The following is a 17,084-nucleotide window of genomic DNA, read 5'->3' on the forward strand; positions in this document are numbered from 1 at the left end:
ACCACGTCCTTCTGAGGAGACTCCTGAACTCTTTGAGCACAGTGTTGGGTACATGCTCCAGGAGGATGCCCAGTGTTTTGTAGGCTCTGATGATGACACTCAGCTAGAGGAAGGCAGTAGCATGAATGCAGAGAGAGGGGATGCTCAAGAAGGACAGCAATCTGGCAGTCATGTTCCACAAGCTGCAGCATACTGCCAGGTTTGCTACAGCGATGAAGAGGGAGGGGATGATGAGGGCACTGACTCCACGTGGGTGCCTGGTAGGAGAGAGGAGGAGGAGGCACATGTCCAACGAGGCAGGATGCCCTCCGGGGGCCAGCTTAGGGGCAGCACACCGACTGAATCACACCTCAGAGCTCCGCCTGTGCAGGGCGCTGCCTCTGCGTGTTATTCTAAAAGTTCTTTGGTGTGGACCTTTTTTGAGACGAGTGCATCAGATCGCACCGCTGCTATTTGCAACATATGTCTCAAGCGTATCTCGCGTGGCCAAAATATCAGCCGCTTGGGCACCACATGCTTGACCAGACATATGTTGACCTGCCATGCAGCTCGTTGGCAAGCGTACCTCAAAGACCCACACCAAAGAACAAAGCGGACCTCTCCTTGCTCCTCATCAGCTGGCATCTCCAACCCCACTAGACCTTCAGTCCTATCTGAAACCTGCTCTGAGAGGAATGAAGGTGTAGAATTAGGTGTGTCACAGCCAATTGCTTCCGGGCACTCTGCTAGCAGTACACCCACGTCCGATTATAGCAGGCAAATGTCCCTGCCCCAGCTGCTGTACCGGCAAAAGAAGTTCACTCCCAGCCATCCACATGCCCAGCGGTTGAATGCTAGCTTGGCTAAATTGCTAGCACTTCAACTGCTGCCTTTTCAGTTGGTAGACTCGGCCCCCTTCCGTGAGTTTGTACAATGTGCGGTTCCTCAATGGCAGGTCCCCAAACGACACTTTTTCTCACGGAAGGCGATTCCGGCTCTCTACCGGCATGTGGAAGGCAATGTCCTTGCCTCGCTGGACAGGGCGGGCAGCGGTAAGGTGCATATTACAGGGACGTTACCTGTCTTTCACGGCCCATTGGGTCACTCTTCTGGCAGCTGGGAAGGATGCAGGACAAGGTGCAGTAGTGTTGGAGGTTGTTCCGCCACCATGCCTCCAAAATGCTACTATTGGTTGTGACACACCTCTCTCCTCCACCCCCTCCTCTTTTTCTTCCTCCATGGCCTCTTCCAGTGCTCTGTCCTCAGAACCAGCGGTACTCTGTAGGCGTTCCAGGGGCTACGCAAGTATGCAGGCAAAACGATGCCATGCCGTGCTTGCGCTGGTTTGTTTGGGGGACAGGAGCCACACTGGGGCGGATGTTTTGTCAGCTCTGCAGGGGCAGGCCGAGAGGTGGTTGACGCCACGCCAGCTTAAGCCAGGAATGGTGGTTTGTGACAATGGCACCAACCTCCTCTCCGCCCTCCGACAGGGACAACTGACCCATGTGCCCTGTGTAGCTCACGTCCTTAACCTGGTGGTGCAGCGGTTCTTGGGCAGGTACCCCGGCTTACAGGATGTCCTGAAGCAGGCCAGGAAAGTCTGTGTGCATTTCCGCCGATCATTTAATGCCTGTGCTCGGCTGGCTGAGCTCCAAAAGGAGTTGAACCTGCCCAAGAACCGCCTTATATGTGACATGCCCACCAGGTGGAACTCAATGTTGGCCATGCTGCAGCGGCTGCACACGCAGCAGAGGGCCTTCAATGAGTACCTGTGCGACTACGGCACCAGGACAGGGTCAGGGGAGCTCGGTTTTTTCTCACCACGCCAGTGGGGCATGATCAGGGATGCATGCACTGTCCTGTCACCGTTTGAGGAGGCCACAAGGATGGTGAGCAGTGACAGTGCATGCATCAGTGACACTGTACCTCTTGTCCACCTCTTGGAGCATACGCTGCGTGGAATAATGGACAGGGCACTTGAGGCAGAACAGAGGCAGGAAGAGGAGGACTTCCTTGCCTCTCTATGCCCGTTTATCCAGACAGTGTTCCTGCTGTGCCACCCATCACACAGGAAGAGGATGAGGAGGAGGAAGAGGAGGAGGAGGATGATTGTGTCAGCATGGAGGTGGAGGCTGGCACTCAGCATCAGCAGCAGCAGTCTTGTAGGGATGATTTACAGTCCCAAGAAACACGTGGACTTGTACGTGGCTGGGAGGAGGTAGCTGCGGATCATGTTGCCCTTAGTGACCCAGAGGACTCCGGACCGAATGCCTCAGCTAACCTACGCTGCATGGCCTCCCTGATCCTGCAAAGCCTGCGGAAGGATCCTCGTATTCTTCGGATAAAGGAGAGGGGCCATTCCTGGCTGGCCACTCTCCTTGATCCACGGTACAAGGGTAAGGTTGCCGACCTTATCTTGCCATCGCAGAGGGAGCAGAGGATGAGACATCTCCGGGAGGCCTTGCAGAAAGGTCTGTGCAACGCGTTCCCAGAGACTGGGAGGTTAAAAACTCCTGGTCCTGGACAAAGTGTTACTGAGGCATCGGTCAGAAGGAGTGGTGGAGAAGGTGGCCGTCTGACTGATGCTTTCAGACAATTTTTTAGTCCGCAGCCCCAAGGTATGATCAGTTCCAGCAACCATCGTCAGCGTCTGATTTACATGGTGCAGGAATACCTAGGGGCAAGGTCAGACTTGGACACCTTTCCCATCGAAAATCCTCTGGCTTACTGGGTCTTGAGGATGGATCACTGGCCAGAGCTTGCACAGTATGCAATTGAGCTACTGGCCTGTCCTGCATCCAGCGTTCTTTCGGAACGCACCTTCAGTGCTGCTGGTGGCTTTGTTACCGATCACAGGGTGCGCCTGTCCACCGAATCAGTTGATCGACTGACCTTCATCAAGATGAATCAGTCTTGGATCACCCACAGCTACCAAGCACCTGAAGCTGATGTAACCGAATAATTTTTTTTGAAATATCACATCCCTTCAAGACTGTATATGCTGATGCTGAGTGACTGTCCTGTTATGTTGATTGTCTATCCTCTTCCTCCTCCGCTGATATGTTGGAAGAACATTTCTGGTTCTGGGTGATACCATCATCCCAATTTTTCTGCCCCTGTTTAACAGGGGCGTTTAATTACAATTTTTGATGCAATGCTTTGCAGCAGGGCTAATTCCTGCAATAAAACTAGAGTATATGGGAGAGGTTGCAGTGTCGTGGCACCAGCACCAGTGCCTAAGGCCCAATTTTTCTGCCCCTGTTTAACAGGGACATGTAATTACAATTCTTGATATAATATTTCACAGGAGGGCCCCTTCCTGTGCCCACCCAGAGTAACGGTGAGGACTTATAGTGTTGTGGCACCAGCACCACAACCACCAAAGGTCAATTTTTCTACCACTGTTCAACAATGGCATGTAATTACAATTCTTGATATAATCGTTCACAGCAGGGCACTCCAGCGCCCACCAAGAGTCACTTTGAGGGCTTACAATGTTGTGGCAAAACCAACACCTTGTTCCGCCATTTCTGCAGAGCATATAGGGCAGGCCCCTACTTTCAAACATCCAACTTACAAACATCTCCTACTTGCAAACGGAAGGAGACAACAGCAAGTGAGATGAGAAAAGATGGACGACAAAACAAATTATACAGGGGTGATTACCCTTCCCTATGTTTTCCAAAAAGCTTAAAAATAGTTTTTTTGACTGGAGCTACACTTTAAAAATGTACCAGTTGAAAATTACAAACAGATTCAACTTAACACAACAAACCTACACAGTCCCTGTCTTGTTTGCACCGCCTGTATACTGCTGTTCTGAGTATATAGGGCCTGGGGGCCACACGCATTTCCTTTTTTTAATATGGGTACGGGGTTCCCCTTAATATGCGTACAAGACCCAAAGGGGCTGGTAATGGGCAGGGAGGGCTACCCATGCCATTTTTCTCAATGATTTTCAACCATATTGCAGGAACCAGATATAACATTAAAACCGCAAGCAGTTTTCAATGATGTTATTTCCGTTAAATGTCATTTTGTGCAGGGACTGTTCTAAACACGGGAAACACGTGGCACTTCACAGGCATACTACAGACACCCCCCAGGCACCATATTTAAAGGAATATTTCACTTTTTTTTTCACTTTAATCGTCATTAAAATCAGTGCTCCCGCCAAAACGGCCATTTTTAAAAACATTTTAGGCATTGACCCTTGTCCCCTGGGGCAGGAGCCAGGTCCCCAAACCCTTTTTAGGACAGTATCTTGCATATTAGCCGTTAAAATTAGCACTTTTAATTTCGAACGTTCGAGTCCCATAGACTTCAATGGGGTTCTAAAGTTCATACGAATTTGGGGTCCGTTCGAAAGTTCTGGTGCGAACCGAACCGGGGGGTGTTCGGCTCATCCCTAATGAAGATATGTATCAGAAATTAGTAAGTAATCCTACTTTGAGATACAAAAAAGAACTAACGAAGATTGTACAAAAAGGATTGGAGAAGGGTCTCTTAAATAAAAAAAGAGGCAAAATATTTAGTGCCTAATACGTGCAGAATACCGATAATTTATACGATTCCAAAAATCCATAAAGATGAGAAGAAGTCTCCAGGTAGACCCATAGTAAATGGAATAAACTCAGTTTGTGCCAGAATTGGCGAATACATAGATTTTTTTCTGCAGCCTGTAGTAAGGAAGACAAAATCATATCTGAGAGATACCAAGCATCTGATATAACTATTGGAGGAGATCAATTTAAATGAAGGTCCAATATATCTAATAACAGCAGATGTTACTTCACTATATACAATTATTAATCATGAAGAAGCATTACAAGCAACCAAATGGGGTCTGAGAAATCTTAGCAATCTGAAATGTAAACAGAGAAGATTTATAATAGAATGTTTACACTTCGGGCTAAATTCAAGCTATTTTTGGTTTAACAATTTATATTACAAGCAGATTTGTGGGATTGCTATGGGTGCCAAATATGCACCGAGTGTAGCCAATCTTTATATGGCTGAATGGGAAGAAGAGACCCTGTATAATAACATACCTCACCAACTAATACTGTACAAACGTTTTATAGATGATCTGATCATGATTTGGGCTGGAGATAAAGAGAGTTTGGAAGATTTCTGTTTTAAATTAAATATGAATAACAAAAACATTAAGTTTACTTGGGAAATTAGTATGGAAAAAATACATTTTTTTAGATTTGGTAATCGAAAGAACTAAAGAAGGATTAAATACTTATACACATTTTAAATCGGTCGACAGGAACAGCTATCCCCCGTTTAGATAGCTGCCATCATTTCAGATGGTTAGAAAATATTCCGAGGGGACAATTAATAAGACTAAGACGGAACTGTTCTGATGAATCAAAATTTCTCCAACAGGCAGAATTAATTGGGGAGAGATTTGTGCAAAAAGGTTATCGAACTGAGTTCATAAAAGATAAAATTGATACTGTACTACAATTGGATAGGAACCAATTAATACAAGACACGATGAAAAATCAAGTTAAAAAAGAATTGGTCCCTGTAATTATGGACTATAATATCCAGTTCAAACAAATAGAAAAAATAATCAAGAAATATTGGGAAATCATTAAAACTGACTGTCACCTATGTAAGATTCTCCCTGAAAAAACTATTTTTTTTTACAGAAGACCCCCCATTCTGAGGGATAACCTAGCAAAAAACGTATTAAATCCACCCAAGATTTTTTTTTCCTTTTTTGAAGGGAAGGGTTTCTACCCGTGTAAGAAATGTTATGCGTGTAGACATACTAAGGAAAACAAAACAATGAAATCAAATTTTGTCTCGGTAGTCACTGGAAGAGAATATTTAATCAATGATGTTATTACATGCCATAGTGAAGGTGTGATATACCTGCTAGAGTGTCCGTGTCATATACAATATGTGGGGAGGACTAAAAAGGGCACTTTGGGAAAGGCTAAGGGAACACGTCCAAAACATCAAAAAAGGCTTTGATAAACATAGTTTATCTAGGCATTTTGCCAAATTTCATAAAAAAAGACCCTTCCCTATTAACGATTTGTGGAATTGAAAAATACAAACCACATTGGAGAGGAGATAATAAATTATAAAAATAATCCAAGCGGAATCCCGATGGATCCACGAATTATGCACCCTAGCACCTTCAGGGCATAACGTTGAATTTGATTTGAATGGTTTTATTTCTAATTATTAGCTAAATATTTATTACTTGATACCCTGAGATGTTTTGAGTTATGGTTTTTAACATAAAATTAGTTTTAATTATGTATTTTAAGATTATAGTTTTAACCACTGTTGGGGGTATTCATATATTATTCCCCTTTTAGTATTATGATGTGGTATTTTTATTATATTTTATTATTTGCTATATTTTGATTTTAATATACAATTAAGTAATATGTCCCTTTTTAGGGATTATTAGAGGGAGTTATTAGTTACCCCCTTTTTTTCCGGTCTATGGTATAGTCTTTAGGTATTTATCCACCCTTATAATGGCCACATTGAACATTTTATTTTTTCTGGTTAGTGTATTCCCAGTAACTGGAGTGTATTCTGTAGTGTATACACAAGATGGCCTCAGTGAGCATTTAGGTGGAGTGATAATCAATAGCTTAAATTAGTTTTGATGTATTTTATTGTTTGTCCACAAGATGGTGATATGTGATATTCACCTATATAGGTATAGTTTTAAAAGTCTGAAATCAGGTCTATTATTAAGTTTTTAAGATGCATTTATATATTATAATGTTTATTGATTAATATGAAGATAAAGGAAATAAACAATGGGACTAGGCATGTTTGGGATTCACTCAGCTCGCTCCGCTGCTGTAAGATTAACACGACAGCTGAGCGCAGCGTATATAAGCAGGAGAGACTCCTTGACCTCTCACCCTTTGAGAAAGTCACGTGTGTTGTGACGCAACGCGTCAGGGAGGAGTTGAGGAGTCATTTGTTACTTCCGGTTGCGGCCGAGACCGGAAGCACCGCTGTTTGTTGCTGATAACATTGCATTTTAATGCAAGTGGATATATATATTTTTTATAATAAAGGATCTGATTTTACTACTCATTGGAAGCCCCTCTCCTTTTTCTTATATATACTTACCGGTGTGTGGATATTGGAGGAATTATTGTGGATCCGGAGGTTTATGTATAAGAGGTGGAAAAATACCTATTTAATCACCCCTCAAGCGTGACCCAGTCCATAGGGACCATTACTAGAGGTGAGAGGCTGGGGGAAACAGTGGGTGCACTTGGAGCACTGAAGTCTAAAAGAACGATTTTTCACTGATTATTTACACCTGCATGTTCATCTCTACTGGCTGGATAGAGTGCACAGTTTGTCTGAGTGGATTGTTTACATATTGCTGCACTGTGCACTGGATGGATTTATACTCATTGGAGTTTTTTGGAAGATTTGATTTGTTATAATACACGTCTATAGGAGCTGCACAGCATTGCACTATTGCATGGACTTATTGATTGCATATTGTTTAATGCACTGTACTATTTTTATTTTTAATACGTTATATTGATTTTATGCACTTTACTGTTTTGCACATTTTTGCACAGTGTTTACACTTTTTTGCACATTGTTTACATATAATTTGTATCCATTATATATTTATTTATAATTAATGTATGATTTTGAATATTTTGGTTAGCGCCACATATAACACCCCCCTTATATATCACTTTGAGTGCAGAGAACACTTATATATGTGTGCAGCTTTCTATATTATATATATATATATATATATTTTTTTTTTTCATTTACATTTTTTATAATTAGGTTGTGCGCAACAGGAATCACTTTTTATTTTTTACAAGGAACCATTCTTTTGTTTGTGTGAGGATGGACGCCATATAGTAGTCTTGGAAATTGACCCCCCGCCATATGGTGTTTAATTATCAGAGATTGTGCACACCTGGGTTTTTTGTCTTTCCATACAAATTTTGATAGGATTGATTGGAGTTAGTTGAGGTATCTAATAGGAACAGGGATAGGGAGTGTACAAAATAGATATAGTATTTGGGGAAGATGTAGCATTTTGAACGCCGCTAAGCGTCCCAACCATGAGAACTCAAAGGACGCCAGCCTGAAGAGATCTGTATGTAGCTTAGAATGGATTGGCAGGTAGTTAGTGGAGAACAGTTGTTTAGTAGATGGAGTCAGTTGGATTCCCATGTAAGTTATGCTATGTTCCGCCCATGTGTATGGGAATCGTAGTTTAATTTGATCTCGGGTGGAAATATCTAGTCCTAAATTGAATATATAAGATTTGGTCTTATTAACCTTATAATATGAGATACTACTGAACCAGGCTAATGTTCTTAAGACCTCAGGGAGGGAGCGGTCAGGGTTGGTGATCCTGAGGATCACGTCGTCCACAAACAGGCTGATTTTATGTTCTAGTTCTGCTAGAGGTATACCTGAGATTTGGTTATTGGATCTACTTTCTGCCAGGGGTTCCATGACAAGATTGAATATTATGGGTGATAGGGGACAGCCTTGCCTTGTGCCATTGGAGATCTGAAATGGTGAGGAAAGAGTGTCTGTTGAGAATACTCAAGCAGAAGGGTTAGAGTATAGGGCCATTATTGCATTATGTACATTGCCTACGATACCGAATTTGTTCGGTACAGCTAATATATAACCCCAATGGACCCTATCAAATGCCTTTTCGGCATCTAGGGATAGGAGGAGAGTGTTTTTTTTTATTGGTTTCTACATGGTGTATAATATTTATCATTTGCCGGGTGGCATCAGAGCCCTGGCGACCTTTGGTGAAGCCGGATTGGTCCTGAGAGATAAGGGAGGGGAAAATGTTTTCTAGTCTATTAGTTATAAGTTTGGCATATATTTTTATATCAAGATTAAGCAATGAGATCGGTCGGAAGTTTTTTGGGGAGGTGGGTTCTTTACTAGGTTTAGGGAGAGTTATTACCATGGCAGTGAGCATTTCGTTAGGGAAAGAGGCAGATTTAGCAGAAAGGTTTAATGTTTGGGCTAGTGTGAGGGCTAATATGTGTTTGAATTTCTTGTAGTAGTATAATAGTAGTCTTGTAGTATTACCCAGTGAAGCTGTCTGGTCCAGGGGATTTGTGGTTAGGGAGTTTGTCTATTGTTTTTATCATCTCTTCCACTGTGAAGGGGTCATTCAGAGTTGAAAGCTGTTGAGGGGTAATGGATGGGAGATTCACACTATCTAGGAATGACTGGATCAGTGCTGGTGAGGGTTAGGAGGTGGAGGTGTCATCCTTAAGATTGTATAGGTCTTCATAATATTTGCTAAATCCGTTAGCTATTAAGTGGGGTTTGATCAGTTTCTCGTTGGTGTGTGGGTGGTGTAAGTACGGGATTTTTGTTTTGTTTCTATGGCCCTTGATTCTTAGGGACATTGTTTTACCTGCTTTGTTCCCTGTTTTGTTCCCTGTGGTATATGAGGTGGCTTTGAGAATCTTATATGTTTTTTTTTGTATTTTGTGAGGAGAAGGGATCTTAATTGGTGTCCAAGTGTGAAGATTTTAGCTTGTAGTTGTGGGGAGGGGTTGTTCTTGTTCAAGGCTTCAGTGACGGCTATGTCAGTCATGAGTTCATCTAGTTTTTGTATTTTCTGTTTTTTTTGCCCTAGCTCCCATTTGTAGAAATACCCCTCTTATAACTGCCTTGTGGGCATTCCACACCACTAGCGGGTCAGACATTGATGCTTGATTGAGCGAGAAATACTCTTCCAATTGTTGTTTAATATGAATGGAGTAGCAAGGTGTGTTGAGTAAGTAGTTACTGATTCTCCAAATGTAGGAGTTGGGTTGGGGTGAATCGTAGATGGCGATACTAAAGGGAACATGGTCTTACCAGGTGGTGGTGTGGATAGTAGAGCCTGAAATCCTCTGTAACAGCCATCTATCAGCTAAAAATAGATCAATTTGTGAGTAGGTGTTGTAACGCGGCGAAAGGAACGTGAAATCCCTCTCATTCGCGTGACAACATCCCCACACGTCATACAAATCATTGGAGGATATAAATGCATCTAAGGAAGGAGCTTGTCTTTTGGTTCCTGCTGTAGAATCCATTGTGGCATTTGGTACCAAGTTGAAGTTGCCATACATCAGTAGGTGGCCCTGTTGGAATTTCCAGACTGCACGTAGAGTTTTCCTAAGAAAAGTTATTTGGCCCTGGTTTGGGGCGTAGATAGAGATTATGGTGTAAGGTATATTGTTGATCGTGCAGTTCAAAAAGAGGAAACGGCCATTCGGGTCAGTGACACATTGTTGTAGGGTAAAGAGGACAGTATCTCTGATAGCGATCATTACACCGTGTTGCTTTTTGGAGTAGGAGGATTTGAACACATGAGGAAACTGTCTATGTTGGCATTTTGGGGAGGCTTTTGTGTCAAAGTGAGTCTCTTGGACGCAAAGTACCTCACAGTTGTGGGTTAAAGCTGATTTCCATAAAGAAGTGCACTTTGCTGGGTGGTTTAGCCCTTGGGGTACTTGGGGTACTTCAAAATGCTATAAAAAAAGAGAGGTTAGCAACCAATTTAACAATATGCAATATAGGTTATAACTGCAGGATATTCATAGGTGATGTCTATGAATTTGTCTCTGCCTGCGGGAGTTGAGTAGACGTTGTGGTAAACCAGGAACGACCGGGAGAAGATAACAGTAGAGCGCACACTGAGGTGCAATAAATAAAAGGGTCAACAACAGAGGCTCAGATGAGCAGCCGACTAGTAATGGGGGTAAGTTCAGCAAGCAGGTGTTTGAACGCATTACCAGACCAGACTATGAGAATCGCTCAGTAGTGTAGTGTGGGCTAGTCAATTAGTGATGCTTGTTTTTGAATTTCTCTCGGTTCACTCCAAAGGTAAAAGGATTTGGTTTACCTTGAGGGTCAGTTTGGTTGTGTTGAAGGTCCAGTAGTTTCCCCCGGAGTGCAGTAGTTTCATGCCACCTTCCAGCGTGGAGATGGTGTGCAGTATGCCATTATATGTGGCCAGAATTGTGGCTGGATTGCGCCATTTGTATGTGATTTTGTGGTTATTCATGGCTTTAGTGATGGTTTTGAGTTGTCTCCGCAAACGTGTATTGTGATAAGTCAGCGTACAGTTGGATGTTTGAGTATGGTGCTGGGAGTGGAGATAATTCTCTTGCTTTCATCAGGATTTGTTCCTTTTGCTTGGAAAAAGTGAGCTCTCAAAAGCACGTCTCTAGGTATGTCCGCTTCCAGATGTGGAGGTTTAGGTCTATGGATACGATTGATAGTGAGTTTGCTCGGGGATAGATCAGAGAGCATACTAGAGAACATGGTGCTAGTGAAGTTGTGCAAATCTTTGGGTAGGACAGATTCTGGTATGGCGCTGATTTTTATATTATTGTGTCTGGAGCGATCTTCGAGATCTGCAATTTTCGCTTTAATCCAAAGGGTGTCATCTTTTTGCTCTGTATATGCATCTACCAGATCATTAACCGTTTCAGTGCAATCTTCCATTTTGTTTTCTCTGAATTGCATCCTGTTGTTCATATGTTTCATTTCTAATGAGAACCTGTTGATCAGGCCTGACAGGTTAGTCATGAGAAAGGATTGTAGGGACAGGAGCATATCCTTCATTGTGGTATCTAGCACCGGTGGCCCTGAGGTTTTGAATTGCGCTATGGAGGATTGCAGTGAGGAGATAGAGTTATCATTATGTAGGCCTGTACCCACTGTGTCTGAGGCTTTTCATTCAGATCCATCCGCATCCTTGATTTGGCAGGGCTCTGTGAGGCTGGGGTTTCAGGTGAGGAGGCAGGAGCAGGGGAAGGCTGACCTGGGGGGCAGGGTGACAATTGACCCCCGGGCTGCTCTAACTTATATTTAAAACAGCCAGTGCCACGGGGGCACGACTGCCAACTAACGGGACTACGCTGTTGCATTCTGGGAGTTGTAGTCTGCAGCCGTGCTCAAGCTCCCGGGGGGTGAGGAACTGAAAGCAGCAAAGCCGGCCAGGAAACTACAACTCTCAGATATTGGAGGCAGGCAGAGGACAGAAACATCAACCCCCCACCCCCTCCCCCTGGACTGGAGGCAGTGCAAGGACCTGATAAGCTGAGCTGGCAGATGGGCTGAGGTGAGAGACCCCTGACACCCCCAGCTGACCCGCCACATCCCATCTATCTCCCTCCCACCAATACACCCCATTACCCTGCCCCAGTACCCACCCAGTAACCTCAAAATAGCCTTCAACACTGTGGGTCCTGCTGGGACCTGGCCATGGCCTGTAGCCTTTGTAGAACCTAAGGGCAAGCAGGACCCATAGTGATGGGCACTGGTGAAGCTACATTGATGGGTCCTGGTGACACTGCACTGATCAGGCTGAGCTGATGGGCACTGGTGAGGCTGCATTGATTATTATTATTAATAATACACAATTTATAAAGCGCCAACAGTTTACGCAGCACTTTACAATGCATGGGGGGAGGACAACACAATTGCAGTACAGTTCAATACAAAAAGTACAGGAGGGCCCTGCTCGTAGAGCTTACATTCTAAAGGGATGGGATGATGGGCACTGATGAGGCTGTATTGATGCATTATTTTTGTTAAACCTCCTTTGTTGCTTTTAACATTAAATTATGTTACCACATTGTTTCATATTTGTCTTGCTTTATAACATCAATATGCGTTCTAAAGCCAGATGGGCATGAATGGCGAGCTGATTCAGTGGTTCAATGGGCCACTTGACTCGACTTGCCCCCAAGGCCTAAGGCTGCCAGCCCTCCCCTGGGCCGGAGGAAAGGAAGATAAAAATCCATCGTACATTTTGTGTGGATGAGAGCCTGGGATGTCATTGTAGTTCAGGGAATGCCGCTCTGTTTCTCCGGTGGCGCCATCTTGGGCCTTCCCCTGTGTGCGGCGCGGCTGAAAGGAGAACAATTCCAGCCTTTTTGGACCCTTTTCCTGGTTCCATTTTTGGGACATCTAGGTGGTGGAGTGTGGGGGAGAGAGGTGAGAGGCTTTGAGGACTGATTGCGGCGGTTATGGTGCCCGTTCATCGCTATAGTCCGGTCTGGTGTGCAGAGCTCACAGCTCAAGCAGCCATTCTCTTGTGTGCGCAAGCCACGCCCCCTACTAGGATGCATTTTTTGATGAGACATTATTCAACAGGACACCGGCACCCATGCCATGGGTTGCCTACCCCTGATCTATCCCATAGTTCTTAGATGCTTTAGCGTGTCTGCAAACCAATCAATACACACTTATTGGGATTTTTTTTTTTTTTTTTACCAAAAACATGTAGCAGGATACATATTAGCCTAAATTGATGAAGAAATGTGATTTTTTTTAAATGTATCATAAAAAATGGCCTGGCCATGAAGGGGGTAAATCTTCAGATGGTTATATAACCAATTTCCTTTTCATCATGATGTAGTCATCTCCACTTTTCATGTCATTGCACTTAGTGCTCCGCATGTCTTCTCCACATCCGTCTTTCCCTCTTTCTCTCTTCTAATGTTGGGAGGTATAATTCTCATTACTACTGCAAAACGAATCTCCTCCCTTCTGTACTCTGATCTCCGTGTCCTATAATATTCATCCAGCCTCACCCTGTGTAGGAGGACGTCACCCCTCCCCCATCCACATTCCTCTCCGGTGTCAGAGACTTTCAGTCTCATTTCTCTTCTGCTGTCAGCGATGGCGTCTGGTGATCTGAGAGCTGAGTTGGAATGTTCCGTCTGTCTGAACATTTATACGGATCCTGTAACCCTGAGATGTGGCCACAACTTCTGCCGGGTCTGTATTGATGGTGTGCTGGATACACAGGAGGGACCTGGAGGATATTCTTGTCCTGAATGCAGAGAGAAGTTTCCGGATCGGCCTGCACTGCAGACGAACATGAAACTACGTAACATAGCAGAGACTTTCCTGTCTCCTCATCAAGATCAAGAGGAGTCCGGGGTCTTCTGTACTCACTGTGTGGACTCTCCTGTACCTGCTGTTAGATCCTGTCTGCACTGTGAGGTTTCTCTGTGTGATAAACACCTGAGAGTCCACAAAAAGTCCCCAGAACACGTCTTATGTGACCCCACCTTGTCCATGGAGAGCAGGAAATGCTCCGTCCATAAGGAAGTTTTGAAGTATTTCTGCACTGAGGATGAGACCTGTATCTGTATTTCTTGTTATATGATTGGGGGACATAAAGGACATGAGGTGAAGTCACTGAAAGAGGCTTCTGAGAAGAAGAAGGAGACACTGAGGAATGTTCTGCAGAAACTTCTGACAAAGAGAGAGAAGACGGAGGAAAGAGTCCAGAGTCTGCAGGAACACCGGAGGAAAGTAGAAGAAGAAGCCGCTGGTGACACCGAGAGAGTCACTGCCCTGTTTAGAGATCTCAGGAGACGTCTGGAAGACCTGGAGAAGAGAGTCCTGAGGGACATCTCCGGGAGGGCAGAGCGGATCTCCATCTCCATCCGGGATCTGGAAATAAAGAAGGAGGAGCTGTCCAGGAAGTTGCGTCACATTGAGGAGCTGTGTAACGTGACGGATCCACTGACTGTCTTACAGGAATCAGACACAGGTGACTTGTGTGATACTGAGGATGGAGATAATGAGGACAGAGAGAGACATGAGGAGCTCCTCCATGATGGAGGGGGTCTGGGTGTGGCGGGGGTCTTACATACAGGTTTATCTGATATAATAACAGAGGTAAATGTATACTTCTATATACAGGGAGCTGCAGACATATTACTGGATGGAAACACAGCTGATAAATATCTACAGATATCAGATGACAGGAAAACTGTATCCTGGGCAGATATAGAGCAGAATCTCCCAGAAACACCAGAGAGATTCCAGGATTGTTCTCAGGTGTTGAGCAGTCGAAGTTTCTCCTCAGGGAGACATTACTGGGAAGTGGATGTCGGGGGGTCAGATGACTGGAGAGTCGGGATGTGTTACCCCAGTATAGAGAGGGAAGGGGAGGAGTCAGAGATTGGATATAATAAGAAGTCCTGGGGATTGGAGAGGTTTGGTGATCAGTATTATGTGATACATGACAGTAAGGAGATCCTCTTCCCCACCAATCCCTCCAGTAACAGAGTCAGGATATATCTGGATTATGAGGCCGGACGGATCTCCTTTTATGATCTGTGTGACCCGATCCGACACCTCCACACCTTCACCACCACCTTCACTGAGCCCCTCCATGCTGGGATAGGTGTATGGGGAGGTTGTATAAAGATATGTGGGGGGAGGCGGGAGATGTGAGAACTCCGCCCACAGTCTAGTGATGTCAAAAAAAGGAGGGGAATTCATTTAATATTCATCCAATAGTATATAGCAGTGGGCGGGCTTCCTGCAAGTTTTTCTACTATAAATAAATGTGAGATTTCTTACTAATCGCTGTGATTGGGTAGAATATCTGTCCAATCACCAGTACAAACTGTGTGACTGAAATCACATTCACACCAGAATGGTGCCGGACCCTTTTTTTGGTCCTCACTGGAATCGGATCACATTGGGTGTCACATCTATACAATCCGATTCCTGCGCCATTTCAGCATTTGCACTGGGATCTGCGAAGCGATCTGGGGGTGTCATTAACTTTCCATTGACCCCCCCGCAGCGGTTCTCAGATGTCGGTGTGACCGTCCGGTGATTGAGGTGTGATGAGGGAACCCGCACAGGAATCGCACTGGTTCCCGCATCCCACAAGTCTCATCCCAGCCTAAGGCTCCATTCACGCCTATGCAGGGTGCTTTTCAGCTTTTCTGCTGTGCTTTTTGCTGTGCTTTCCGCAGGTTTTTATACTTTGATTTGCGTTTTGTGTTTTTTATGCATTTTTTGGGGGGGGATTTGTTGCTGGGCAGATTTAACCACTTGGTGCCCAAATTATAGCCGACAGACGGCTACAGCGCTGTCTTAAAATGCAGGGAGGGCGTCCATGTACATCCTTCCATTCTCACACTGCCCGCCCCATCCCATGGGATTCAGCTGATTGGTTAAAGGGCCAATCACAGCGAGCCCCTTACCACGTGATCAGATGCCAGCCAATGACAGCTGATCTATGGGATGACTTTTATAATGGATCCTAATGTAATGTATCATGTGATGTTGCATTTAATAATCACTAAATGTGTCCTGGTGATGGGGAGGAATTAGGAAAGGAAATGTTATTGTGAAATAAAGATTCTTTATGAAATTATTATTATTATTATTATTATTATTATATTGGGTTTATATAGAGCCAACAGTCTACGCAAGGGTCTATACAAAATGAAGGCAGCCATTACAATTAGAGTGAAATACAGAAGGAATCAGAGAGCCCTGCTCCTTTAGAGCTTACAATCTAGAAGGGAGGGTCAAGAGATATAAACGGTAATAACTGTGGGGGATGGGCTGATGAAGAAAATAAATGTACAGTTATTAGGTGGGGGAGGGTAGGTTTCTCTGAAGAGATGAGTTTTCAGGGATCATCTGGAAGTGGACAGAGTAGGAGATAGTCAGACAGATTGGGGTAGCGAGTTCCAGAGGATGGGAGAGGCTCGGGAGAAGTCCTGGAGGTGAGCATGGGAAGAGGTGATGAGGAAGTTAGAGACCAGGAGGTCTTGGGAGGAACAAAGAGAGCGGTTTGGTTGGTATTTTGAGACTAGCTTAGTGATGTAGCTGGGGCCAAGTTGTGGATGGCTTTGTAAGTTATTGTTAGTATTTAAATTTGATTTACTGGGTGAGTGGAATCCAGTGAGGGATTGGCAGAGAGGGGTGGCAGACACTGAGCGGTTGGTAAGGTGGATGAGCCTGGCAGCAGCATTCATGATGGACTGAAGGGGGGGGATGACCTGTGTAAAGTTAAACCAATGAGAAGGGAGGTGCAGTAGACGAGATGAGAGATGACCTGGGAGTGGATTAGAAGCTTTGTGGTGTCATTGGATAAAAAGTGGCGTATCCAAGTAGCTTTCCTTCAAGCATGGTGGATGAGGCAGATAGGGATAAAAACTAGATATGACTCGTTCAAAGCAGATTGGGAATCACAAAAATGATAAAAGGAAAAATATTGCTAAAAGCTGGAAAACCAAAAGGAGAGTCAAGAATTTTGATCAAATACA

At 44.4% G+C, this 17,084-nt stretch overlaps 1 protein-coding gene across 1 annotated transcript; it reads left to right on the forward strand.

Moving 5' to 3' along the window:
- Positions 1 to 13,391: 13,391 nt before the first annotated feature.
- Positions 13,392 to 16,183, forward strand: LOC143961806 (E3 ubiquitin-protein ligase TRIM11-like). The gene has a single exon (XM_077471137.1). The coding sequence runs from the start codon at positions 13,675 to 13,677 to the stop codon at positions 15,244 to 15,246; it is 1,572 nt and encodes a 523-aa protein (XP_077327263.1). The 5' UTR covers positions 13,392 to 13,674; the 3' UTR covers positions 15,247 to 16,183.
- The last annotated feature ends 901 nt before the right edge of the window (positions 16,184 to 17,084 follow it).

Source organism: Lithobates pipiens, unplaced genomic scaffold (genome assembly GCF_037356315.1).
Source record: "Lithobates pipiens isolate NorthernLeopardFrog02 unplaced genomic scaffold, aLitPip1_a1.2 Scaffold_8, whole genome shotgun sequence".
Lineage (NCBI taxonomy): Eukaryota > Metazoa > Chordata > Amphibia > Anura > Ranidae > Lithobates > Lithobates pipiens.

Excerpts from the sequence above, each read along its gene's own strand:
- LOC143961806 (XM_077471137.1), top strand. The coding sequence starts at position 13,675 with ATGGCGTCTGGTGATCTGAGAGCTGAGTTGGAATGTTCCGTCTGTCTG.